The following is a 27,044-nucleotide window of genomic DNA, read 5'->3' on the forward strand; positions in this document are numbered from 1 at the left end:
TATGGGGCCCTGCTTATGGGACGAGCCCTGGAAATAGCGCCTTTCTAGCGTGTGTCACTTTGACCCCACCTGTGCCTCAGTTTCCTTTGCAGAAGGGGGAAGTAACAAGGTTCTTGTGAGGTTACCGAGCAGATGCCATGGGCCTACCCCATAGTATTTCCTGTTAAAAATGTCTGGTTCATTATTTTTACTGCTATAAATTAGGTTTTCCTCAAATGTCACCGTGTGACCTTCTCTTAACTTTTTGCACATAATTACTTCCCCTTCTGTGTGTTTCCACGCTGCTATGGTGGCTTTTCTCACACAATTATAGAGTCAGTTGAAAATATACCCTTCTCCCTTTATAGATTATTAATTCCATTAGGGCAGCGATGAAGCATCTAACATCAGGCACCTGAGTGTCTATTTCTCTTCTACCAGTTGTTAACTGCGTGACCTTGGGTGAAATGGGCAACTTTAAAAAAAAATTGTTTTTAAGATTCTATTTATTTGAGGGAGAGTACATGAGAACAGTGGGGAGGGGCAGAGGGAGAGGAAGAAGCAGGCTCCCTGCTCAGCAGGGAGCCCGATGTCATGTGATGCAGGATGCAGGGCTTGATCCCAGGACCCTGAGATCATGACCTGACCTGAAGGCAGACACTTAGCCGACTGAAATACCCAGGCACCCGGAATTGTGCAACTTTTTGATCTTGGTTTCCTCCTCTATGAAGTGAGGATAGCAGTATTCATTTTATTTTGTGTGGGGGTGGGGTATGGGTCCTATCTGCACAACAGTGAGTACTTAGTAAGTGTATATTTCTTTCCTTGTCCTGCGAATTTCTAACGATGATGGAAACAACTATTGAGTGAATAGTCTGGTTTTTCACTTGATGAGGCTGAGTGAGGTGTTGAATATACATAAGCAATAAGTGTTTTATTAATGAGTAAAGCAAAATAGAACACAAACACAGAATAGCTAAGGGGAAGAGATTCTACTGTTAAATAGAATGATTCTCTGGACACATCCTGATGTTTAAGTTCATTCAAAGTATGTTTGTCCTATAGTAAATCTTTTAAAATTTAATTTACCCTTAGCATTTTAGAGGAAGATGAACATTATGGCCTGACCTGAAATTGAGTAGAGTGCTTTGTAGAACACAGTTTGAAAGCCATTAAAATAGAAGATTGAAAGCAACCAATTAGAAAAGGAGCACTCACTCACTTGGGGCTTAATATTCTTATCTCTAAAATTTGATAGACTGATAGATTAAATGATTTCTAAGATTCCCTTAAGCCCTTGAATTTTATGGTTTTGTGATCCTCTGATTGTGAAGACTTGTACAATTACAGCAGCGTAGGATGCTAGATAAAACCCAAATGGTGAAAGAGAAAGAAAATTAACAAAGAACTAAGTGGTTAACAGTCTAGAGCCATTTAATGGGGGAGCAGACAGTCTTCTTACCTCAACAATAATTGAGTTTCATAATGATGACACTGAGTCATCCAAAAAGGTTAAATTTGGTTGAATGTGCTCTCCTTAAAAGGTAAGGGAATGTGTAATGCGTTTTTGGAAGGATTTTCTTACCAATAACATTTTAGCACTTTTGTTATTTTTTTATTCAACTTAAAAGGCTAAACTTCAGTTGTTTGGAAAATTCACTTATGTGAATATTTACTTTCTCTTCTAGAAAGAAACGGTGTCATTTTAGGGGCTACAAAGGCCTTCCTGCTACAGAATAGCTCATCACTCTTCTGTCATTTTAGGGGCTACAAAGGCCTTCCTGCTACAGAATAGCTCATCACTCTTCTGTCTTGGTTTTACCTTTTTCTATGTCCTAGACTTCATCCCTGAAATTACCACCATTTCAGTAACTTAGTCTTTCAGTTATTTCACAGTCATTTGGTAATCCCTTGTGACGTACCAGAGAGCGGTGGTCAAAGATCATAAGATGATAAGACTTTGTCTCTGTGTGCAAGGAACTCTTTAACTAGCGTGAAAGACATTTATATAAATAAATAATTTGACTGCATTATGGTAGGTTCTATAACGATAGTGATAGATAAAGATTTAGATGTAGAGGAAGCGTTTGGGTTGAATTTTAGAGTGAGTAGGACTTTTCCAGACAAATGAAGGCCAGAGAAAGGGATTTCAGGGGAAATGATACCATGTCCAAAAGCATTAAGATGTGTAGTGTCACAGGCAACAGGAGCGAATGTAAGGAGCTTAATAGGCTTGGAAAGTGCATTTAGGGGAAAGTGTCGATGAACCTGAAGAGGTTGAACCAGATAATATAGTACTTGTGCTCCTATGCCGTGCTGAGTGTCTTAGACTTTATGTGTGGTGGAAGATTGACAGTCACATCAGTGTTTTAGAAAGACCAGTCTGGTGGCTGTGCAGAGGACAGACTTTTGCACCAGACCAGACAAGGGATGAAAGGAGCTTGGACAGAGGCAGAATTAGTGGAGGAAGGAAGGGAGGGAGTGGACATGAGACGTAAGGAAGTGGAATCCACCAACTCATAGACGTGCATAATGCATGACGGGGCAGGGTAAGAAGAGGATAGAACTGGATGATTGCAGCTTTCTGTCCTGGGTGAGTGTATTGGAGACAACATCAATAGGGGTGAGGGGGCCTCTGGGAAAGCTGCTGCTTTCCTGGTGCAAGTACCACCCTGCCTCCTGTTCCCACCCCGCTGTTCTGGGAGAAACACAGAGAGGTGTGGCTTAATGCCAGGAACGCAGAAACCACTGGGCAGCTTTGAGGCGACACGCATGAGGAAGGCCATCCCTACGTTGAAAAGAGTAGAGCACAAAGATGGAAAGAGCCAGCCGCCCAGCACCATCGTTGACCAGCTGCCCTCTCCCCGGCCTGCGGAGCCCTGGGTTTCTCATTATGTGAGATCGACACCACTTACCTGCTTACGTGCTTACCTTTGCGGCACATTTACAACTGATACAGCAGAGAACAACCGGTCGGTGTAGTTGACTTTCACTGTATCTTTGCATTTGATTTTGACTCACGAAGGCCTAAAACCAGATTTCTTTTGATATATTCATATGATGAATTTAGTTGTTTTGTTGGTTTCTAAGTTTTCCTCTGGTTTTTTATAGGACAAATGACTAAAGAAAAAGCCTCGTCTTTGCCAGCAGACCCCTTGGGATACATTTTCCTCTTGGGGAAAAATGTGTATATAAAGATAGGAATGGGTGTATTGAACAAACCCCATAGGAAAATTTTATTGAGTGTTGATATTAGGCTTGATAGGAAATGCAGTTTCTAATAGAGCTTTTTACTTTTGGTTTCTATTGACTGAAAAATATTTCTTATAAGGTGTCACTAAAGAAAAGACTGGTTCTGTAGTAAAATTTTAAAAGAACATACTGACCTTCTGTTAAGACGTTGAATCCAGTGATATATCTTGAGTCTTAAAGAATAAAACCGTGAATCTGGAATCTTACCCAAATCTTACCCAAATTGACATACACATTTGTGTCTGGTTACATATTAGGGGAGATTACATCAGAACTGCTAGCTCTCTGTAGTCTCAAAATGTGTACTTTTATTTAAAAAAAAAAAAAAAAAAAAAAAGAGTAGTGACCGCTGCGGCTTCTCCACGTGTGCCACGGAGTATGTGTGGAGTTCCCTGTGGTGGTTTTTCAAGATCTGACCTCCGAACAGCTGCACATTAGCTTCTGATATAAACCTGAGGGCTTGCTTCCTTCTGGTTATTCAGATTAGTCTTGTAACAGCTTTTATCATGTGGCAATAAAAGCTAAGAATTGGGTGCTATTAGGTTGCTTTTCCTTTAAGATCGTGGCTGCAGCCACCAAACAAAGCTTTGGTTGGGGTGGATTGGGAGAGACAAGTAGGTGACTGTGCAGGACAAGTAAGTGACCACATAGGACATGTAGGTGACCACACAGGACAAGTCAGTGACTGCAGGACAAGTCGGTAGCCGTGCAGGACAAGTCGGTGACTGCGCAGGACACGTAGGTGACCTCGCAGGACATGTAGGTGACAGCGCAGGACAAGTCAGTGACTGCTCAGGACAAGTCAGTGACTGTAGGACATGTCAGTGACCGTGCAGGACATGTAAGTGACAGCACAGGACAAGTCGGTGACTGTGCAGGACACATAGGTGACCTTGCAGGACATGTAGGTGACAATGCAGGACACTAGGTGACCACGTAGGACATGTAGGTGACAGCGCAGGACACGTAGGTAACAGTGCAGAAGTCGGTGATCACACAGGACACATCGGTGACTGTAGGCACAGAGTGGAACACTGTGCTAACCAGAGCCGTCTGGGGGACCGGCTGTGTGATCTCGGGCCGTGGCCCCGGGTGTCCCAGACTGGAGACAGCGAACCGTTCCCTCCCGCCCAGAGCGAAGCTTCCCGCGTTCTCGGGAACGATGCGGTGACCCGGGGCGCCTGTCCCTGCGGCAGCCCACCCTGGCCCAATGCTGCCAGCTGCCAGTGACCTACGTGGGAGAGGGGCGCCTCTGCAGGGACGGCAGGTGGGGCCGGGCAGGGGGACACGGAGTGGCTTCCTTTGGGGGCAACGGAAAAGGGCTGGGAACAAGCCCCGGTGCTGGTGCGTGACCGCAGGAGTGTCAGGAGCGCCAGGCACGCGTGTGTCCCAGGAGCCCTGCCCCAGGCTGTCGCATCAGGCGGGCAGGGGCTCCTGCCACCGCCGCTCCCCCGAGACCCCACGCTGGGCGCCTGGTGGCGGCGGCCCCAGCTCCATGGGCTTCTCATTGGGCCCAGTGGGCTGGTGGGTCCCACGTGCACTCAGCAGAGGGGAGGCCGGCGGCCTGGTCAAGGGCAGGAGGCTCAGGTCCTCCCTGTTCGGTGCCCACGGCTGCTTTTCCTGCTGCTTCCACTCTCCCCGGGCTATTCTGAACCTTGCCCCCGTCCCCCATCACATCTGCCACTTCTTCTCAGCAGGTGCTAGTGGGGTTGTGGCCCCCCCGGCTGGCCGGCCCCACTTGGCTCACTGATAACAGCCCGGGGGGCCTGGGCCCAGACCGACGCCTGGCGGCCCAGCGGGAGGCACCCCAGCCCGGCCGACCCAGAGGGCTGCACCTGCGGGCCCAGCTCGCTGCTCCTGGCTGCGCGGCCGCTTGTGCCCCCGGCCCCCCTGAGCCCGCCCAGCGCCCTCCGGGGATGCTTGTCTACTCTTCCCTCTGTCCCCGAGGGACTGCGGCACAGGGGTCCCCCAGCTGCCGGGTGGCAGGCACAGGACTCAGACCCAAGCGCCCCGCGATCCCAGCCCAGGTCGGGGCGGGCGGCCCCTGGGGCCGCACTGAGCCCCACCCGGGACGCTGCTCCTGCACAGTCTCTAAACGTACCGCCAGGGACACAGTAACAGGAGGTGCGGGGCCAGAGGACGTGTGTCCTACGTGCTGTGTCCTTTCCCAAGAAGCTTGGATTCCAAACTCGCGTTCTACTTTCATGTCTGCTCAAAAGGCATCTCTTCCTTGCTTCCCCGGGCACCCTTCAGTACTCCTCTTTCATTACCTCTACTTGGTACAGATGTGCGTTGCATTTTTAAAAGATTTTAACGATTTTATTTATTCATAAGAGGCACAGAGAGAGGCAGAGACACAGGCAGGGGGAGAAGCAGGCTCCCTACGGGGAGCCCGACGCGGGACTCGATCTGGGGACCCCGGGATCACGCCCTGGGCTGAAGGCAGATGCTCAACCGCTGAGCCCCCCAGGCATCCCAAGATTTTCCTTATTTATTTGACAGAGAGAGGACACAATGAGGGGAGGGGCAGGCAGAGGGAGAGGGAGAAGCAGACCCCCCGTGGAGCAGGGAGCCCGAAGCTGGGCTTCATCCCAGGACCCTGGGACCATGACCGAGCCAAAGGCAGATGCCCCACCAGCGGAGCCCCCTTGGCGCCCTTGTTCACTGCATTTGGAAATGCATTTCGACAATGAGCAAAGGCCACGTGTTGAGAGAGCATGTGGGGTGCATAGTGCGTCCCGTGGGCCGTCCCTGCCTCGAGCTGCTGCTGGCCCGAGAGCCCACGGACGGGTAGGTGTTCTGCAATGTGGAATGACCACTGGGAAGAGCATTAGGCACCGAGGAAGTCTTTCAGGATGCTCAGTGGCATTCGTAGGGTGTCTTTGTGCTTTCAATGAGGAGGGGACTAATTTTGCACATCGTGACCGTCTACCCAGCCAGGCGGGGGGGTGGCCAGCCTTTATCTGTGCTTTCAGGTCAGCTTGGGCTAAGCTGTGCCAACAACCTGGAGGTCCGTAGCCCTAACAATGAGGATTTGTTTCCTGCTTACAGTCCCTGTCTGTCTTGGTCATACTCAGCTTTGCTCTGAGCCATTATGACTTCCAGACCCCAGCTGAAGGAGTGGCCCCCAACAGTCTCGTGGAGGAAGAGAAAACAGGTTGCCCCGGGAATACCCATGCCTATAATTTTTAGTGGTTTTCAAACCGTTTCTCACATTTGGTCCAACAGTCCGATGGCTGTTTACATATTTTTTCTTGAGTTTTGAGTATCACCCGTTACCAGGGTAAAATCAAGTCACTGATGCATCCGGGAGATACTTTACAGTCGGCTCCTAGGATCTTCCTAATTGCTCAAGTCATAAAAATTCTGTGGTACCGTAAGCCACCGCTTTTTCACACGTATTTCTCTATATAGCCTCTGTTTTCCAAATAGCAGTTTGTCAGGAAGAGGGCTTTGCAATTAATGTAACTAATATACTCTGTGGAAGTAGTTCAGTGTACGTGCGGTGCACTTTTTCCAAGAGAGAGAACTGCCTAACAGATTATAACAAAAATGAATGTAAAGTTCTGATTTGTGTACTCCTTCCTAGTCATGTTAGGGGTTCGGACGAAGGCTCCATTGCCAGCCTTGGGAGAAGTGCTGACCTAGTCCCATCTCCCTGCTTGCAGCAACAAGGTATATATACTCTGCCAATTGTCTAAAAAAAAAAAACCAGACAATGATTTGGTATATAACACATTTTAATAAAATGAGTTCCTAACAATTGGGAAACTTCTAGGATGAAATGTTGTAGCAGGAGGCAGCCCTGTCTCCTTTGAACTTGTATAATAGTTAAGGAGACATGGGACCCCCCTTCCCCACCACCCAGGATACATTTTCTGGATCCTCCTTCAGAGCTGCCAAAATTACGGAGCCATGCAATGCCAGAGGTAGAAAAGGGAATCAGCTGCGGGGACTGGCGAATTTTTCTTCACTGAGGATCTAGTTACAGGGAATTGGACTTCACAGAATCAGACATTACAGATGATTTCCTGGGAGTAAGTTGTGGAATGGGACACAGGATCCTTTTCCGAGGTTTGGGGAAGATGCAATGTCTCTGCCCCTGCTCAGACTACTTGGTTTTGGCTTCACCAGATGCCGGGGGCCTCTGCTCGGGTGCTGGGTCTGGGACAGGCCTTCATGTGGGAGAGAAGTCTCCTCAAGCAGGATAAACCGCCGGGGTGGGGGGGGCAGGTGAGCTGAAGGAGCAAAACCCACCAGTGACCGTAGTTATGTGCCCAGGGCTGGTTTGGACGGACTGGAGAGAGATTTTAAAATAACTAAGCAGAGGGAGAGAAGACATTTTGTGATGACAAAAAGAGTAGTAAACATGATCACTTTCTCTCAGAAATTTTCTGGAAATAGTTGGCACAATCTGTGAAAATACAAGCAGATACACATGACTTTATGCAAATACATCTATGGCATTTATGATTTCAAACAAATACATGTGGGCCTTTGAAAGAATTCCTATGAAGTCTAAGATCTTGCTTCCTACCCGCCCAGCCCCCGCCCTACTTCCCCCAGAGTCGCTTAACTGAAAGTCTGTGGCATTGGATTTTCATTCCCTTCTCATCACACTAACATTTGCTGAGCTCTTTGAGTTTAGCACAGCTCTTCTAGGTGTGAGAACCATTGGCAGAAAAATCCGGGCTTCCTGGAGTTGGGCCGACCCACTGAGACCACCATTCTTTGTGAGGGTATTTGCATTGAGTCAAGGGTGGGTGAATGAGCCCTCATTGCTCTGTCCCTACTGATGTTTTACCAGTTAAGGAACCCCTGCCATCTTGATTTTATGTCAAAAATCATGGGGAAGATGTTTCCCAACCTCCTTTTAAATGCCAGATTTCAACTGCACACACTGTGTCCAGTATTGTTCAGATGGTAAGAAGACAACGTTGACATTTGGGGAGGGGGGATTCCTTACCCGCCTTATTTCCTTGAGAACCAAATTGTGAAGCTCTTGCCAACCTTACAAACACCCAATGGAATCCCTGCTCATATGCATATTTTGGGTGCATCAGTGTGTTTGTCATTTCTCCCTGGAAACGGTTTCTCACACCCACGTTGCAAGTGTGTGATCTGTGATTATATCCTCTGCTAGTTTTCAGTGTCCTCTGTGCATGGAGCAAGGGCTGAGAACATGAGTTAGCTTAGGGAAATGATAGAAAATGTGGTTGTTGGATTGATCTTTCCGAAGTCTTTCCCCATGTGCAGTGGCAATGCTGAGTGCAACCCATGGCTTCCTTCCTCCCAGACAGTGGAGTAAGTTTGAGCAGTAGGATCTCAGGATCATGATATTAGATGGACATAGAAGACACTGGCTCAATTTTTTAAGCCCTTGGGTATCATCTTATTTAATTTCAAAGGGGAGCCTCTACCCTGTTTTTGAGGATTTTGAGGGAAAAAAAGCACATAATTACTTTGCTCACTGATTATCCTTTCAGTGTGTGCTTTCTGTAAGAAGAGCTTCTCTACTTTGGGTATTGGCGTCCCAAAGTGAAGAAGAGGCCCTGTTGTTTTGTTTTGAGCAGTGATGGGGAATATGGGATGTCCTGGTTCAATCAGTGCTGTTGTTTCTAGTCTCTTCCAGCCCTGGCTTGTTTAGGAAGTCCCTTCTGTGTCACAGTATTCTCAGACATGCTAGGTTACAATGTGTATTAGTGATGTTTAAGAATCAGTTCCTCTAAATAAGGAGTTGAAAAACTGAAGAGTATTTTGAGCATTAATATCATAAATCAACATTTCCATTTTCTGAGAATGTTTCTCCCGGAATAGGTGTTGCTGAGATGCAAAATGGGCTCTGAAAGACTTCCTTTGGGAACACAGTGACCTACCCGTACTTAAATTTTCCCACTTCTTGCTAAAATCTAATTTAATAATACATTATTGATCTTCAAATGTGAGAAAAACAAGTTATGAAACAGCATGAGTTTTTAAATAGTAAAATGGATTGAATAGAAACTGTGAAACTTTATTAAATAGAAGTAAAAGGATCAGAAATCAATGGTATTAAAATGACACACAGATCTCTTCAACCTATATGCTTGTTATCTCTATTTCTACATGTGGAAATTCTACCTCGGTTTTAAAATTCAGAATTAAACAAAAGATCTGAAGATAGTTGATGGAGAAAAAGTCTAGGAAGGTCACACTTACGACGTAGCATAGGATTGTCTTTAAAATCAAGATGGAGAAAAAAAAAAAATCAAGATGGAGAATTGCTAGTGACATTGTTTCCTGAAAGATCTAAGTAAAGAAGAACTGAGAATCTTTGGACACTTGCTAATGAATAAAACTGAAAAGGATGTAGCAAAGATGTACTACTAAGACAGAAAGGAAATCTGATAGAAAATAAGGTGTCAGTTTCTTAGGGAGGATTTCCATGAAATATTGTATTAAAATTGGGAAGTTCCATGATGACGTGGTTAGGACAAGCCCGTAGTGAGGGAAGTGGTGGGGCTCTAAGTAGGCAAAGGCACAATGGAAGGAAAATGGTGTAGATGAAGAGAAGTGTTAATATCTTTAGGCAGGTGTGTCTTGTCTGTAAATGCCTTTATCATAATAAAAGGGCAAAGATTGAGAAAATAATGAAAAAAGTAAATATCTTTTAGCATATATTTATTGTTTTTAATTGAAGTGTAGTTGGCATGTACCATTATATTAGTTACAGGCGTCCCATGTAGTGATTCGACAACTATATGCATCATGAAATGCTCACCACAGTCAGCACGGTTGCCTTTTGTTGCCATGCAGAGCTATTAGAATACTCTTGACTATATATTTCTTGTGCTGTGCTTTTGATCTCGGTGGCTGGCTGGCTGGCTGGCTTATTTGTTTGTTTGTTTATTTATTTATTTATTTATTTATTTATTTATTTATTTATTTATTTATTTAATAATCGCAAATTCGTACCTCTTCGGATTTCTTGTAATTCAGGTTAGGGTAATAGACATCATCATCTAATGCTTTGTTTTGGATGCTTCGGTTGATGCTTTAATTCTGAAGGACTAATTAGGGCAAGGAGTAGAACACATGCATTAGTGAAGAACTATTTATAATATAGGCTAGCAGTTGACAGTAGTGCAGTTGTCTAAATACTAGCTTCCAGATATATGTGCATCCTAATCCCCACGGATTTGTGTCACCTTATGGTACCACATGTGGTAAAAAGGACTTCTGCAGGTGTGATTAAGTAAAGGAATTTGATATGGAAAATTACACCCTGAATGTAATTGCAGGATTCTTTTTTTTTTTTAAATGATTTTATTTATTTATTCGTGACAGACACAGAGAGAGGGGCAGAGACACAGGCAGAGGGAGAAGCAGTTTCCCTTCGGGGAGCCCGATGTGGGGCTTGATCCTGGGACCTGGGGTTACGCTCTGAGCCAAAGGCAGATGCTCAGTGGTTTAGCGCCGCCTTAGCCCAGGGCCTGATCCTGGAGACCTGGGATCGAGTCCCACGTCGGGCTCCCTGCATGATGCCTGCTTCTCCCTTTGCCTGTGTCTCTGCCTCTGTGTGTGTGTCTCTCTCATGAGTAAGTAAACAAAGGCAGATGCTCAACCGCTGAGTCACCAGATGCCCCCACAGGATTCTTTAGAAGAGGGAGGAGGTCAGAGGAGTATGGATGTGTCCAAGGAAGTGAGAGGTTGGAGTGATGTCAAGAAGGGGCCATGAACCAAGGACTGTAGGAAACATTTAGAAGCTGGAAGAGGCAAGGAAACAGATTCTCTCCTAGAGCATTCAGAAGGAACAGCCCTGCCAAGCACCTTCACTGTAGCCCAGTGAATCAGACTTCCGACCTCCAGGACTGTAAGGGAAGAAATTTGCATTGATTTAAGCCACTAAATGTGTTACCACAGCAGGGAAAACGCACCTGTAGTGATTTATAGATGGGTCTAAGTGTAACTATTACGTGTAAGGCTGTGAGCTTTCCTTCAACTCTGAACTTTGAAAAATGCTACAAGTTTTCAAAAAATCTGGTCCTGTGTTGTTATGTGTGTTGTTATGTTTGCGGGTTGACAAATACATTCTGGTTTCCAAGGTTAGGAAGCTTGGATATGGACCTGAAATGAAGCTGTAGTGAGAGAACTCAACTGGGTCTCTATGTAGGGTCATCTTTACCCCTCACATAGAACACTTTAACTTTGGACCCTTCCCGTCCCCGCATGCGTGGGGTTTTCCCCCTACACCAAACGATTCTCCACAATACCAGCCTGCTGTCCTGCAATGGAATTCAATTCAGACACCATCTACGGGTAGATAGTGTCAGATCCCACAGGTTAAGGGCTCAGTCCCGTAAGACTGCCCCCACATCAGATGCCAGGTACGAGTAGCAGGTCCCCAGGCTACAGATTGGAAGTCCCCATGACTTTCTCCTCAGGTTGGATTAATTTTCTAGAGTGGCTCATAGAACTCCAGAAAAACACACACACCAACTAGTTTGCCTAAAGATATGATAAAGGAGCAGCCAGATAAAGAGACAGGGTGAGGTGTGGGAGGGTCCTGAGCTCAGAAGCGTCTGTCCTTGTGGAGTTGGGGTGCATCCCCCTCCTCGTGTGCATGTGTTCACCAAACTAGCTCACTGAACCCGGCGATCCTGGGATGTTTACGGAGGCTTTCTTACATAGGCGTGACCGATTATTAATTCAGTTTTCAGCCTCTCTCTAGAGAAGTGGGAGGTGGAAGGAGGGTGGTGGGGCTAAGATCCAAGCTTCCAATCATGGCTTGGTCTTTCTGGTGACCACCCCCATCCAGGGGCCCTCCAGGTGCCTTCCTAGAGTTTCCTCATTAGAACTAAGGATGCTCCTAGTGCTCTTAACTCTTAGGGATTTTCAAGGGTTTTAGGAGCCCTATGTCAGAAACCAGGGCCAGAGACCAATATGGATGTGCCTTACTGTCTCGCAGAGGCCATCCATGTTGTGTATGGTTTTATAGGAAAATGCTTTCTACATAAAAACTCCCCTTTGATCTTTCTAATAAGGGTTTTCTTTCCCATTTTACAAATGAGGAAGCTGAGGCTTGGTGAGATAAGTCACAGGCCCAAAGTCATTGGCGAGTCACAACTCCCACCCCGTCTTATGGAAATCCAGAGCCAGTGTTCTCTCTGGGGACCCAGAGCTCTGTGTTGGACCCGTGAGTCTCCCTCTGGGGACTTCATTGTCCTGAGAAAGCAATGATGATGCGATGAAAATTTCACAGAGCCATATTCTTTCCACTTTAATAAGAAAAGGAAAGGTGGAAAGTCATTCCTGTTTTGGAAGGAGGAACACTCTTGCCTGGGGTTTTCCTGTAGCCAGCAGAGGAAGTCTCTTAGAAGCACCATCTCTCTCTTTTTAAAAAAGATTTATTTATTAATTTTTAGATAGAGATAGAGAAAGCGAGCATGAGTGAGCAGGAGGAGGGGCAGAGGGAGAAGGAGAGAGACTCAAGCAGACTTCTCCCTGATTGGGGAGCCCGACGTGGGGCTCCATCTCCCGACCCTGAGGTCATGATCGGAGCCAAAACAGCCAGAGGCTTACACCAACTGAGTCACCCAGGCGCCCCAGAAATGTCATCTCTTACGGTCTCCTTGCTGTTCTGGCTTTCAGCTGTCCTGGTTTGGTTCATAATTTATTTTAATAACAATAAATTTATTATATATTATAAAATAACTTTTAATTAATATTTTAAATATATGAGTATTTTTGCTTCATGGAGGAGATGAGAAAAGTGAGATTTGATTAGTTCTAGGTTCTCTCTGTTAACACCCATGTCATTCATCCTAAGAATGGAGCCTGTCTTTTTTTTTCTTGTTCTGATTCTTCATTTAAACGCAGCTTTTATCACTGTTTTCGTTGTCTGCAGCATTTTTCCCCAGCCTCCTCTTGTTCTGATTTTGCCTTGCTGGCCTTGTGCTTGTGGCTTCATGTCACTGTTGTTTACTTGTCCATGGTTTTGGGCCCTCCCTTCCACCCTTTTACATACCTCCTTGAGGGACTCTTAGTCCAGCCTTGTGCTGTTCTTTAGGTGGCTCTTCTCTCTCCTTGAGGTCATTGCAGTTGTTTGGTGAAGGTTTCTTGGAAGACTCCTATTATAAAGACAACACTTGCATACAACGTCAGACCTAGTGGCACCTGGGTGGCTCAGTAGTTGAGCATCTGCCTTTGGCTCAGCACGTGATCCCAGAGTCCTGCGATTGAGTCCCGCATCAGGTTCTCCACAAGGAGCCTGCTTCTCCCTCTGCCTGTGTCTCTGCCTCTCTCTGTGTGTCTCTCATGAATAATAAATATCTTTAAAAAAATAAATAAAAAATAAAATGTCAGAACACAATAGGGGCTTATACTCAAAGACTAGAGAGCAACAGATTTCTGTTATTTATCAGATGAAGAATGTTTTCATATAAATATATTCCCAGCAGCTCTCATGGTAATCCATCCACATAAATTGGCAGGATAACTGAAAAATGAAAACAAGAGGTAGAGGTGGAATATTTGAGTAGAACAAATGACTGCTATAGTGAATGGAAACTCTTAAATTCTGAAAGAAAATATCCTAAATTATGCTCCCTATTTAAAAATTTTTTTAACCCTGCAGGGAAAAGAACTGCCTATTCCATTTGCTTTTTTTTTTTTTAATGGGAATATATCTGAAGAGTACATTCACAGATGTTTAATTGCCTAGTCAAGAGTTACACACATCCAAAATTTTAATAGACACTAATAAATAACCATTCAAGAAGTTATACCAGGTTACACTTGGTAACATAACTTTTATAGTTCTTGTTTCCACACACACCCCAGAAATGAATATTATCAGCTTTTAATTTTTGCTAATTTGATAGGTAAAACATGGTATCATTTTTTAATTTGCTTTTCTTCATTACTGAATGAAATCAGGCATCTTTACATATGAATATTAGCTATGGGTCTTTGTGGAGGTTTTTTTTTTTGGCTTACAGAAATGTTTACATTTCTCTAGTTGGATCACCCATTTTTCCTTATAATTTCTGCATTTTATGTCTTACTCGGAAATTAGGGTAATCAGGAGTGCCTGGATGGCTCAGCCTGTTAAGTGATTGAATCTTGATTTCGGCTCAGGTCATGATCTCAGGGTCGTGGGACGGAGCCCGGCAGTGGGCTTCCCCCTCGGTGGGGAGTCTGCTTGGGGTCACCTCTTCCTCTCCCTCTGCCAGTCCCCCTACTTGAGCACACACGCACAGACACTCTCTCTTTCTCTCTAAAATAAACAAATAAATCTTCAAAAAAAAAAAAAAAAACAAATCAGGGTAATCAGAAATTTGCCAAATTTAGCAAATGAAACTATAAGACACCAGTTAAAGTTTAATTTCTGATAAACTGAATAATTTCTTAGTATAAGTAAGTCCAGTAGTAGAATATTTGGACATACTTATACAAAAAAACAAAACAGCAAACCTCACAAAACCATCAGAAAGACTTTTATTTTCTTATTCCAAAGTTATTTCTCAAAATTCTAGTGTTCTACGCAGTCATGCTTTGTTTTTTTTACAATTAAGTTTTTGATGTATCTGGATTTTCTGTTTCTTTTTAAAATTTCTTTTTTTTTTTTTATGGGCCAAATAAGATGGGGAGCAAATGTTTCTTTTTTCTCCAAATGATCAGTATTGTCCCAACACAATTTATTGAATAACCTGTCTTTCCCACACAGATTTAAAAAGGTATTAGTAAAATAAATACATAAATTAATTAAATGGTATTGAATTTTCACTTTAAAATCGAAACTACAGGGCCACCTGGGTGGCTCAGATGGCCAGGCGACTGCCTCTGGCTCAGGTCAGGGTCTCAGGGTCCTGGGATTGAGCCCCACATCGGGCTCCCTGCTCGGTAGGGAGCCTGCTTCTCCCTCCCCTCCCTGCTCATGCTCTCTCTGTCTCTCAAATAAGTAAATAAAATCTTTAAAAATAAATAAATAAAACTGAAACTGCAAAGTAGGTCCACAAGGTGAGAGCTGGTATGAGAATTATCTTTGTCTCAAATACAGGAATGTAGATGTCTTCTTTTCTGCAGTGTATTTTTCCTGAAAGCCCAGATTTCAGCAGCTTGGCCAGAAACCACTTGTAGCCCCATGTGGAATCAATGACCTCTCTGGTCACTCAGAGACACCGCAGACCAAACTACGCTGAAGAACAGCAATACTTTTTTTTTTTTTTAAGATTATATTTATTTATTCATGAGAGACACAGAGAGAGAGAGAGGCAGAGACACAGGCAGAGGGAGAAGCAGGTTCCATGTAGGGAGTCCAATTCAGGACTCGATCCCAGGACCCCGGGGTCACGCCCTGAGCCACCTAGGTGTCCCAGCAATACTGTTCTTAAGAAAAGCTCACAGGAATTGCCAGACCCAAACTGTCATCTAGTTTACAGAACCTGTCACTTCTGCGGTGACCTCAGCCAGCCTGAGTGGGGCTCTCCAGCCCCCTGGGCCTCCACGCAGGTGGCTCCGGAGCAGCTCGCAGAGGCTGCTGGAGGAGCAAAGGGATTTTATATAAATCTAAAAATCTAATGCTGTTTCTTAGATCTAATCTCAAAGAATACTTAGACAGCTTAAAAATTCTCTTTCCATTTTTTCCCAGTGGGAGAACAGCCATGGATTTATAATTAATAAAACCTTTTTGATACCAGGTGCCTCAGGTTCAGATGGGTCCATGGCTTTGCGTGCTCACTTCGGCAGCACATATACTAAGATTCATTGGTTTGCTTTTGGTTCTTTTTTTAAAGATAAAAAGTCATAAGCATTTTCTTAGATCGTGGGTCTTGACGACGGCCCCCTCTCTCTTTCGGAGAACCCCAGAGAGAGCCTCACAGGCCGGGATTGTCCCTAATGCGATCCTGACTGCAGGCTTCTCTGAGTCAGGTTGGGAAAATGTCATATATAGGAAATGATCACCACCCAGTGTGACTGGCACCTTAAAGGAAGCTGTTGTCCCAGGAGCTCAGGGACACAGGGGTCTCCCCTGGCCTCTGCCTTCAAGACCCCCGCATTAACCTCTCAGAAAACATGCGTGGGCCACCAGGGTGATTTCCTGTTGTTAAATGATGGCTTGGGGGCTAAACTGAGGGGGAAACGTCCCTTTGTGTTCCTAGACATTAGTATTACTGATTTTTTCCCCCTCCATACACTATTAGAATCGAAAGGAATCATTTGTTCGTTAAACCTGTTGTTTCTTAACATTGCCACCCTAGGCCGACCTTTAGAGAGGACTGGGAGGCTGACGACGGAGGGCACAGAGGGCCCCGGGGGAATGAAGACATCTGTACCCAAAGAAATGATCATTCTTGGGACACCTACCTGGGTGACTCAGTGAGCTCAGCGTCTGCGTCTCGCTCAGGTCATGGTCTTAGGGCCCTGGGATCGAGCCCCGCATCGGGCTCCCTGCTCAGAGGGGAGCCTGCTTCTCCCTCTCCCTCTGCCTCTCCTCCTCACTTGTGCTCTCTCTCCCTCATGTGAGCTCCCTGTCTCTCAAATAAATAAATAGAATCTAAAAAAAATAAATAGAATCTAAAAAAAAAGAAAAAAGAAATTATAACTTGATCAAAGGAATTTCCTGTGACTTCAGCCAGTCTTTGCAGAGGATATTTGCAAAAAATATGTCACTGCCAACATTTTAAAAATCCTCTTCTGATTTGTAAATCAATTTTGTAATAATCATTACCACCTCTTACTGAATATTAAATGCTTGCCATTAGGCAGTCAGCTGCCCATACCGCTCGTATACATGATCTCATTTACTCCTCAAGACTACCCTGTAAGGCAGATATTATTATTCCTGCTTTACAGATGAAGAAATTAAGACATGGAGGGATTAAATATTTTTCTTATTTTTTTTCCTTTGGATTAAGTATTCTTTTCTTTTTTGAAGGTTTTATTTACTTTTTTTTTTTTAAGGTTTTATGTATTTATTCACGAGAGTCACAGAGAGGCAGAGACGCAGGCAGAGGGAGAAGCAGGCTCCTCTCAGGGAGCCCGACATGGGACTCAATCCTGGGTCTCCAGGATCATGCCCTGGGCTGAAGGCAGACACTTAAATGACTGAGACACCCAGGGGCGCCTGGATAAAGTATTTTTCTTAAAATCATGCAGTTAGCAAGTTGCAAATCCCACATTTAAACCCAGGTTCATGTTCTGATACCCCACCCTCCACTTGCAAAGCTACTTAGGACTCACCATCAGGGTGGACCTCGTATAAATTTATAACTAATTCAACCCTTTGCTCCAAAATAACACACCTGCCGGTTTGCTGTATTTCTTGCCAAAGCCAAATGCAAATTTTTCTCCCTAGAAACCGCAGGTCTGCGGCCTGATTTAATTTCCTCCATGAAGAACAGGCAAGCCTGAGGATTAACTCTGTATTATTAAATATCACAACTCTTGAGTTCACCTATTGGAGAAAGTAGTTGAGGAAGTGTAAGGATATTTATAACATTTATAGATCTCTACGCAGTCTTTCATCCATAGATAGGAACCATGTGTGGAGCAAAGCTATGATGTCGACATAGTACTTCTCAAGCTTTTAAAAGCCCTTATCCCAACGTCATTGCTGAAACCGAGTGGGCAAAAATGGGCTCGTGATAGAACAAATCATTACAAAGAAGACTGCAAAGGGTCTCTACGTTCTGGTTTCTGTATTCCCACTGTAATTTATAACATAACTTGGTAGAGCTTTCAGACTAGCTGTTCAAGTGCCTTCCTGTGGTCATATAAAAAGACAAGCACACTTTTCTCTTGCCAAGGTTTAAAAATTACTCCAAACAGCAACTACACACATTGGCTAATTACTCTCAATAAGGACAGCTTTATGCCAAAACCAAATCCAGTGTTTTTTTATCAGCCAACCTTCAACGTCTCTTGGTAGGAAAGAATCATTTTGAAATCTCTTAAAAATCAGCAATCAACAGTTCAAGTCATAATTCAGTCCCCTTCTAGAAAGCCCAGAGCACAGAGTTCTTGCTAAAAAAAAAATAGTTAATGATACCCACATCAAGGTTTTCTAGTTTAGAAGTCAGCGGTCTGTGATTCCTGCCTGAAAACCCTCTATGACAGTCGCCTCTGAACTCATGGCGTTTCTACTCAGTACCTGTTGATCCATTTATTTGAGACCTCAGAGAAAACTTTCCAAGGCTGTCTGAAACCTAGCCCCAAGTAGACAAAATTACCTGGGAATGCATACATGTTGGGTCTTCGGTTTTCATTACAAAATATCATTTTGTCACTTCTGTGTCAGGAATCTAATGTGACAATAGACTCAGCGAGTAGCATAGAATGCTTGTCATTGAGTTCAGTCTCGAATGATTGGCTTTTCAGTTATTATAAAAAACCAAACTGATACATTTGATATTTAAAAGCTTTAAGTCAGTAATTCCCAGATGTGAGTAATTATTGGTATGGCCTGGAAAGCTGTTTAAAACCTCAGCCTGGGGGCGTCTGGGTGGCTCATTTGGTTAAGTAGCCAACTCTTCATTTTGGCTCAGGTCATGATCTCAGCGTCCTGGGATCCAGCCCCAGGTCCTGCCCCCCGACACAGTGGGGAGTCTGCTTGTCCCTTTCCCTCTGCTCCTCCCCGACTTGTTTTCTTTCTCTCTAAAATCAATAAATCTTTAAAAAAAGAAGGAGAGGGGGAGGTGGAAGTGGAGGTGGAGGTGGTGGTTGTTTCTACTTCCTGTAGGATCTCCTGGAGAAAGGATTTGGAAGTAGATCATCTCTCCATTGGTACCGTTACCATTGTGGGATACCAGTAACTTACCATTCAGTTCAGATTTTTATATGAAGTGGTTGAGATAAGTTTAAGAAAATTTTCCAGCCGAAGGGGTGCCAGGGTGGCTCAATCGGTTAAGAAAATTTTCCAGCCCATTAAAAAGAGAAGTCCACCATTTTCCCTCCCCGTCAACCAACAGAACAAGTTATTGAGAGATGGAAGGAATCTCATTTGGTGAGAAAAAGTCAAAGGGAATGTATTCTTTTTTTAGAGGGAATGTATTCTTTATATTTAGGATAATATACACCAAATCTTCATCTTTTTTAATCTGGTACAATGAGGTCTACTGCTGACCTGTGTGTGGGGTGCCTTTTAGCCAATTAGACTAAAGGCCCCCTCTGACCAAATCTAGCCTCAGGGCAACATTTCTACCCCCTACCCCTACCCTACCTCCATCGCTCCCCACAGCCACCCCTTCTCTCCTCCTATCTTACCCCAGAACACCCTTCATTACTGTACATTCTGACCCAAAGTACGTGGAGGCCAAGAAAGTAACCTGGACGTGAGACTTAATGAGGCAGTTTCAGAAATAGCCAGCTAAGTCACTTTGTTTCACTCCAAATTTTTTTCAACTATTAGAGCTTTACACAGTGCTTCCTAGACTTGATTATGTATTAGAATCACCCAGGAGCTTCTCAAAAATGCAGATGTCTGGATCCCACAGCTTATATTCTGAGGCAGCCAACCAGGACCTGAAATTCGGGAAGTTGCATTTCAACAAACCACCAGAGGCGGTTCACATTTGAGAAAAGCCAGCTGATGGGTAAATAGTACAGGTTTAAAAGTCATACAGACAGGGTTTTGAGTCACCGTGTTATTATTTTATGTTGTGTGATCTTGAGCAAACGAATCTTTTCTTGCCTCAGTTTCTTTGCTTGCAAAATGACATTTTTCCATCACGGGGTTATTTTAAGCATCAAGCGAGAGCAAACACCCTACTAGAGCACCTGGAGGGTAGTAAGGAGGTAATCAATGCTAACTATTTAATAATATACCTACAATATACTTCTAAGGCTCTACTCAGGGTAGGTCCAGCCCTTAGGAAAGTATTTCTAAGGGTACTTGAAGCGCTTTCCCTTGTTTTATGATACTTGTACCACTCCCCCTCAGGATTTAAAAGTGTTTTCCATTAGTATTTCTCCACATCCCCAAATAAATCCCTTGCTTACTTTTTTGAAGTCCTCAGATACAGAGTAATCACCCTCTTTTTTGAATCTTGCCTACATTCTCATCACTATCCTGATTACACCACATCATATTCAGATCTCATCAGGCCATTTATCCAGTTTGCCAAGTACTGAAAATAGTAATTTTGTAGGGGGTGTGAGAGGGGCAGAGGGAGAGAGAATCTTAAGCAGGCTCCATGCTTAATGTGGAGCCCGATGCAGGGCTCAGTCCCAGGACCCTGAGATCAAGACCTGAGCAGAAAATCAAGAGTCGGATGCTTAACCAACTGAGACACCCAGCCCCCTGAAAATAGTAATTTTTTTTTGAAAATAGTAATTTTTCTTAAAGTTCTCCTTCAGTCCTACCATTATAGAATTATGGAAAACTGAATTCTAAACCCAGAGCTGCCTGATAAAATTGGAGGAAACTGGGGTAGGAGAGTGCTTTAAATTAAGACACTGAAGTTCCGATTTGAATGAACCAGACTTTGTGTATTTTTAAGGATTTTATTTATTTGACAGAGAGAGAGAGCGCATGCACAAGCAGGGGGAGGCGCAGAGGGAGAGGGAGAAGCAGGCTCCCCGCTGAGCAGGGCGTCAGACACAGGCTCCTTCCCAGGACCCCGGGGGTCATGACCTGGGCCCAAGGCATACGCTTAACGAGCTGAGCCGCCCAGGGACCCCAATGAACCAGACTTTAACTGTGTCACAAGGATCAATTTAGAGATAATCTCAGTCAATCCTATTAACTGAATGAACTTCAGCATTACTGTGCAGAGTGCAGAGCAATCCGTTTTCCCTACAGGGAAGGAAAAAACTCCCTCTACCCTTCTTAGATTCCCAGGCAGGGCTCTGTAAATTAGGATGACAGAAACCAGATTAACAGGAGATGTTCCTTAACCGGCGCACCTGGCACTTGGCACCTGGCACCTGGCGTGCCCGTGGGAATGCTCAGGAGGCCGCTCCAAGAGGCTGTTAGAGCTCGGGCTTTGCTGGCATCTTTAAGAGAAAGATGTTTCTAGACATCTTTAAGATCTCAGATCATTAAGATCATTAAGATCTGTTTCTAGAGGAGCGACAAGGCAAAGGAAGAGGACTTTGCGTTTGTAGGGCAGCAAGCTGTAGGAAGGTGAATGTATGGGGGAGCCCAGCGGAAGTGGGGGGACTAGATAGGACAGTTTGTTAGATAGTTTACCGTGGTGCCATCTCTGGGCCCATAAAGGTCTAGAATGGTCTCCAGTGATTAACTTGTTCTTCCTGGAAGAGAGACAAAGAGGGACCCCTTTCAAAAGTTTAGTCCTGCTTTTAGGGGAATAGGAGGAGGGCAGAGAGCTTTTCTTTCTTTCTTTCTTTCTTTCTTTCTTTCTTTCTTTCTTTCTTTCTTTCTTTCTTTCTTTCTTTTCTTTCTTTCTTTCTTTCTTTCTTCTTCCCTCCTTTCTCTTTTCTTTTCTTTCTTTCTTTCTTTCTTTCTTTCTTTCTTTCTTTCTTTCTTTCTTCTTTTTTCTTTCTTTCTTTTCTTTGTTTTTTTCTTTCTTTCTTTCTTTCTTTCTTTCTTTCTTTCTTCTTTCTTTCTTCTCTTTCTTTCTTTCTTTCTTTCTTTCTTTCTTTCTTTCTTTCTTTCTGATTTATTTATTCTACAGAGAGAGAGAGATTGAGCAGGGCAAGGGCACAGAGAAGGAGGGAGGCAAGCGGACTGACTCCCTGCTGATACAGAGCCCCAACTGGGGCTCGATCCCAGGACCTGCGATGATGAGTGAGCAGAGAGCAAGAACCGGACACTTACCTGTCGGAGCTGGGCCGGCCCCAAAGAGCTTTTCCTATTACCTGTTTCCTCTCAGTTGCCTTCAGCTCCAAACCATCCTTGAGCCCAGGGAGCCTCCTCCACCGCCCCTCCTTTCCATTGCAGGATACGGGGGGGCATTTTAAAGCTGCGTGAATTGGAAGCAGGCACTAATTATTTTGAAAGAGATGTGAAGATTTTTATATAGTATCTCCCCCTCAAAGAATGCTTCCGAAGCTATTGCAAAGTCAACAAAGCTATCTCAGGTGAATGAGGTTTCATTGTTTGAAATATGAAAATTTTGCCTCAAGGGCTCTTACGGCAGGTGGAATGTCAAGAAGTTTCTAAATAACACACATACCTGGGTCCAGGTTTTTCAGTTATTTTCACTCTCCTTTTTACTTGAATTCCTTTTTAATGACGTGTTTCAGAGAATGCGTAAGAGTGGTCCAACCCCATCCTCTATGGCTGTTTTCCTGACTCACTTGTACGACATCGTGGGAAAGGATTCAGTGCCAACACTAGTGACTGGGGAAGGAACGCAAAAGAGGACACCCACTGAAGCATTGTACTGGGAAATTAACTGCAAGACACTTATGGAAATTACATGCAAATTAATTAAAATAGTGTTCAAAATGCAAGTCCTCTTCACTCCCCACTCTTTTTTTTTTTTTTTTTTTTTTTTACCATCTTAACCATTTGGAAGTGTGTACGGTTCTGGGCTTTACGTACATTCACATTATCGTGCACCCTCGCCCTTTCCAGGAAGAGCCCAGTACATCTTCGTCCGATAGATTCCGGGGAAGCAGAACAGTCTCAGAAAGAAGGGGAGGAGGGCAGAGGGGAAAGGAAGGGACGGAGGAAGACTTTCCCAAGACTGCTTAAAAAAAAAATCAATTACGCTATAGTTTGTTTTTTTTCTGAGTACAGTTGGCACACACTGTTACATGAGTTGACGTGCACGGCATAGTGATTCAAACTCTACGCGTGATGCTGTGCCCACCCCGAGTGTAGCTCTTGTCTGCCCCACACAGCCCCCGTGCAGTGCTGCTGACTGCGATCCCCAGGCCGTGCCTGCTTTCCCCATGCCTGTGCACCCCCTAACTGGAAGCCTGTGTCACTCACCCCCCCCATCACCCATTTTGCTCATCTCCCCCCGCCTCCTCTCTGGCAAGCAACAAAGTCTTATAGGCCTGATTCTGCTTTCTGTTCATGCTTTTGTTTCGTTGTATAAATGCCACACGTAAGTGAAATCAGATAGTATTTGTCTTTGTCTCACTTATTTCACTTGGCATTACACCCTCTGGGTCCATCCATGTCGTTGCAGGTGGTGAGATCTCATCCTTTTCTATGGCCATATAACGTTGTATATATGGGGGTACCGCATCTTCCGTATCCAGTTGTCTGTGGATGGGCACGTAGGCAGCTTCCATATCCTAGCTCCTGAAAACAGTGCTGCAGTAAATAGAGTGTCTACGTATCTTTCTGAATAAGTGTTTTCTTTTTCGTTGGGCAAATGCACATATTGGATCATATGATATTCCTATTCTTAATTCTTTGAGGAACCTCCATAACCGTTTTCCAGCGGCTGCACCAGTCTACATTCCCACCGGCAGTGCGGGAGCGATCCTTCTCCTCCGCGTCCTTGCCAACACTTGTTATTGTTGTCTTTTTGATTTTAGCCATTGTGACAGGTGTAAAGTGGTGTGTCATCATGGTTTTGATTTGCATTTCCCTGATGATGAGCGATGTTGAGCATCTTTTCAGGTGTCTGTTGGCCATGCGTATTTCTTATTTTGGAAAAATGTCTGTTCAGGTGATGTTTAATCAGGTTATTTACTTATGCTGATGTTTAATCAGGTTATTTACTTATTTATTTATTTAAGTGTTGAGTTGTAGAAGGTATTTTTTTTTATGATTTTATTTATTTATTCATGAGAGACTCAGAGAGAGGCAGAGACACAGGCAGAGGGAGGAGAAGCAGACTCCATGCAGGGAATCCGATGCGGAACTCGATCCCAGAACTCCAGGATCATGCCCTGTGCTGAAGGCAGATGCTCAACTGCTGAGTCACCCAGGCGGCCCTATCAGTTCTTTATATATTTTTGATGTTAATCTTCTGTTGAATATAATTTGCAAATAGATTCTCCTATTCAGTATTTTGTACTTTTTTTGTTGTTTTGTTGATGGCTTCCTTCACTTTGCAAAAGCTTTTTATTTTGATGTAGTTGTAGCAATCCTGAGAAATCCAGAATAAAGCTAGAAGTATCACAATTCCGGATTTCAAGATGTACTATATTCCAAAGCTATTTCAATCAAAACAGCATGGTACTGGCATAAAAATAGACATGTAGGTCAATGGAAGAGAATAGAGAGTCTAGGGATAAGCCCGCAATCGTATGGTCAATTAGTCTGACAAAGGAGGCAGGAACATACAATGAGAAAAACACAGTCTCTTCAATAAATGGGAAACATGGACAGCTATATGCAAAAGAATGAAACCAGACCAGTTTCTTACACCATACACAAAAATAAACTCCAAATGGATTAAAGACCTAAATGTGCGATCTGAAACCAAGACAGCTTTTACTTTGCACATTTGGGTAGAGACAGCTGACAGCTGGGAAAAGAATTGAGGCAGTGCTGGGGGTTGGGATTTCAAAGACTGAAGAAAATGACTTCATCTGTATTGTGTCCTGACTATATTTGGACCTAGGCCTCTACTTTCTTACACTCAAGGCTTGAAGTTCCTTGAAATTTTGCAGGGTTAACACGCTGCAGAAATTTCCAGCCATCTAGAGCAAGTGGTTATTTAGCAACATCCATGTGTAGCAACATCTATGTGTAGAATAATGACAAAGTCAAGGGCCTTACAGGAGAAAACAATGTGTGCGTTAATATATATCACAAATGAACGATAGCACGAGTCTTGAAGACCATGTGTTGCTACAGGAATTCAGGAAAAAGAGTAACGTCTACAAGCTTGAATACTTTTTACTTAAAAATTTAGTACGAATTTTAACTGAAATAAGATGAAATAAAAGATCAATAAATATCTCTATGTGCCAAATCTAGAGTGTTGCACAAAAAAAAGGCAAGGATTTTGTCATTTCAAACCTAATCTTCAAAACTGTTTTTGTTAGTGCCGCATGATGACTGCATTACAGGTAGAAGAGAAATACCCAACATTCTTTGTCAGTCTTCTGGAAGAACGGGTCTTGAATTATGAGAGTGATGATTAGCGAGAGCTCCTCAAGAATGCATTTCTTTGTTAAGTGCCCGGCCCTTGTACTCTACAGCCTCTGATGGTCTCAAGGGCAATCAGACTAATTATTCTACATCATCTTCTTCCTTGCCTGGAGGAAGCGCTGCTGCTCTAGTATAACAGAACAAACCCTCCTGCGGGTGAAGTGGAAATATCTTGCAAAATGTAAACCTCTTGTATGAAAGCTGAATTCCCAGGCTCTCTCCCTAATGGCCCGAGGTGAGAGATCGTGGCTTGTGGAACGCGTCTCATCTTCACTTCCTGAGGATGAGACCAGTGCTGTAGTTGAAAATAGAGCCCTGCATTGATAAGATAGAAATATATTGCTAAGACTTTGCAAAATTTATCAAGAAAGCAGTCAGTGGTTTAACATGAGGGCTAATCTCTATCCTCTTCCCCCAACAAGAAGCATGGAAAAATGCATGAAATCTAACCATTCATTTGTCTGTTCGTTAATGAAATCTAACCATTCTCTTGTCTGTTCATTAATAAAAACCTTCACATAATGGAGCTGAGTCAACTTGAAGGCTACGCCATAGACCTCTCTGATTAAATTCACACAGTGACATTAGCTGACTGTTTTTGTGAAATTGAGATCATTTGTGTCCTGCCTAAGTGCCGAGGTCTAGTTTGGGTTTGAGAATGTCAACCCACATGCCACTTTGACCAGCAGACATTAAAGGGTGAGTGAGAAAATGGAATATGCTAAACAGCTTGAAATGGAAGAAAATAACGTAAATGATTGCTACGCTTTTGACATTTCACAACGTGTAAATTATGTTATCAATAGTATGCAGTTTGTACCATTACTTGATTCAAGACCTCAGAACTTTCTGTAATGGATTTGAACCTCAAAATACAGTATGTATAGCCAGAGCGAGGTTTTCACTCTCCATAATGATTATTCCCTTTGGGCTAGAAAGCAAGTCGGGCTGCAGGTTGCAGAGTTATGCGATGCCAAGGCAGCTGACCACTCTTTCTCTCCTGTTCTCTACTGTCTTGCAGACCAGACGATGTGCTCCTGCACCGCACGCATGATGAGATTGTCCTCCTGCATTGCTTCCTCTGGCCCCTGGTGACATTTGTGGTGGGCGTTCTCATTGTGCTCCTGACCATCTGCGCCAAGAGCCTGGCAGTCAAAGCAGAAGCCATGAAGAAGCGCAAGTTCTCTTAGAGGGGAGTGGTTTTGTGGAAAGCAAAGCACAGAAGCTGCGCTCATCGGCACACATCTACCTACAGAGCCTGTTTCCTGGCACAGGAGATGGAAGGGGCCGTGAGAGGTCTCCGAGAGGCTCCTGCCTCGATGGCAGCAGAAACAGGCACAACTGGAAGGCTTGGATCCTCCTAGATTGTGTGCCATGTGTCGTAGCGATGGCTAAAGGGTCAAGCTCTTAACCCAATGGAGTAACCATTTCAGAAAATCCTATAAGACGTTAATTTTCTTTGGAAAGTAACAGTATATAATTGTACAGTGTAGTATACGAACCATTATGATTTATGCTACTTAAAAATATTAAAATAGAGTGGTCCGTGGTTTTTTTTTTTTTCCTATTTCCTTTTTTTTTTGTGCTTAGAACACCAGAGATTTAGAAAAGGGGGTCTGGTGGGTTTCATTTGAATCTGCTAGATTAAACTTGCACTTAGAGCTAAGGACCCCTGCACAGGTCTTCACCTCACAATAGGATCCTTACTCTCTATTATTAAAGAACACTTTTTACCTCCTGCTTGAAAAATGCAAACTGCCCTGTTAACTCAACCTTTAGTCGTTTCTCTCTTTGTGAAGGGATCCTT

The 27,044-nt window shown here is 43.9% G+C and overlaps 1 protein-coding gene across 1 annotated transcript in view; it reads left to right on the forward strand.

Annotated features, from left to right (window-relative positions):
* The window catches only part of KCNMB4 (potassium calcium-activated channel subfamily M regulatory beta subunit 4), a 59,182-nt gene extending 32,396 nt beyond the window's left edge, over positions 1–26,786 (forward strand). Inside the window, exon 3 of the mRNA XM_025476598.3 lies at positions 26,259–26,786. Coding sequence (XP_025332383.1) covers positions 26,259–26,427 — 169 coding nt within the window. The 3' untranslated portion in view covers positions 26,428–26,786. The remainder of the gene's footprint in view (positions 1–26,258) is intronic.
* The last annotated feature ends 258 nt before the right edge of the window (positions 26,787–27,044 follow it).

This window comes from Canis lupus, chromosome 10, assembly GCF_003254725.2.
Source record: "Canis lupus dingo isolate Sandy chromosome 10, ASM325472v2, whole genome shotgun sequence".
NCBI lineage: Eukaryota > Metazoa > Chordata > Mammalia > Carnivora > Canidae > Canis > Canis lupus.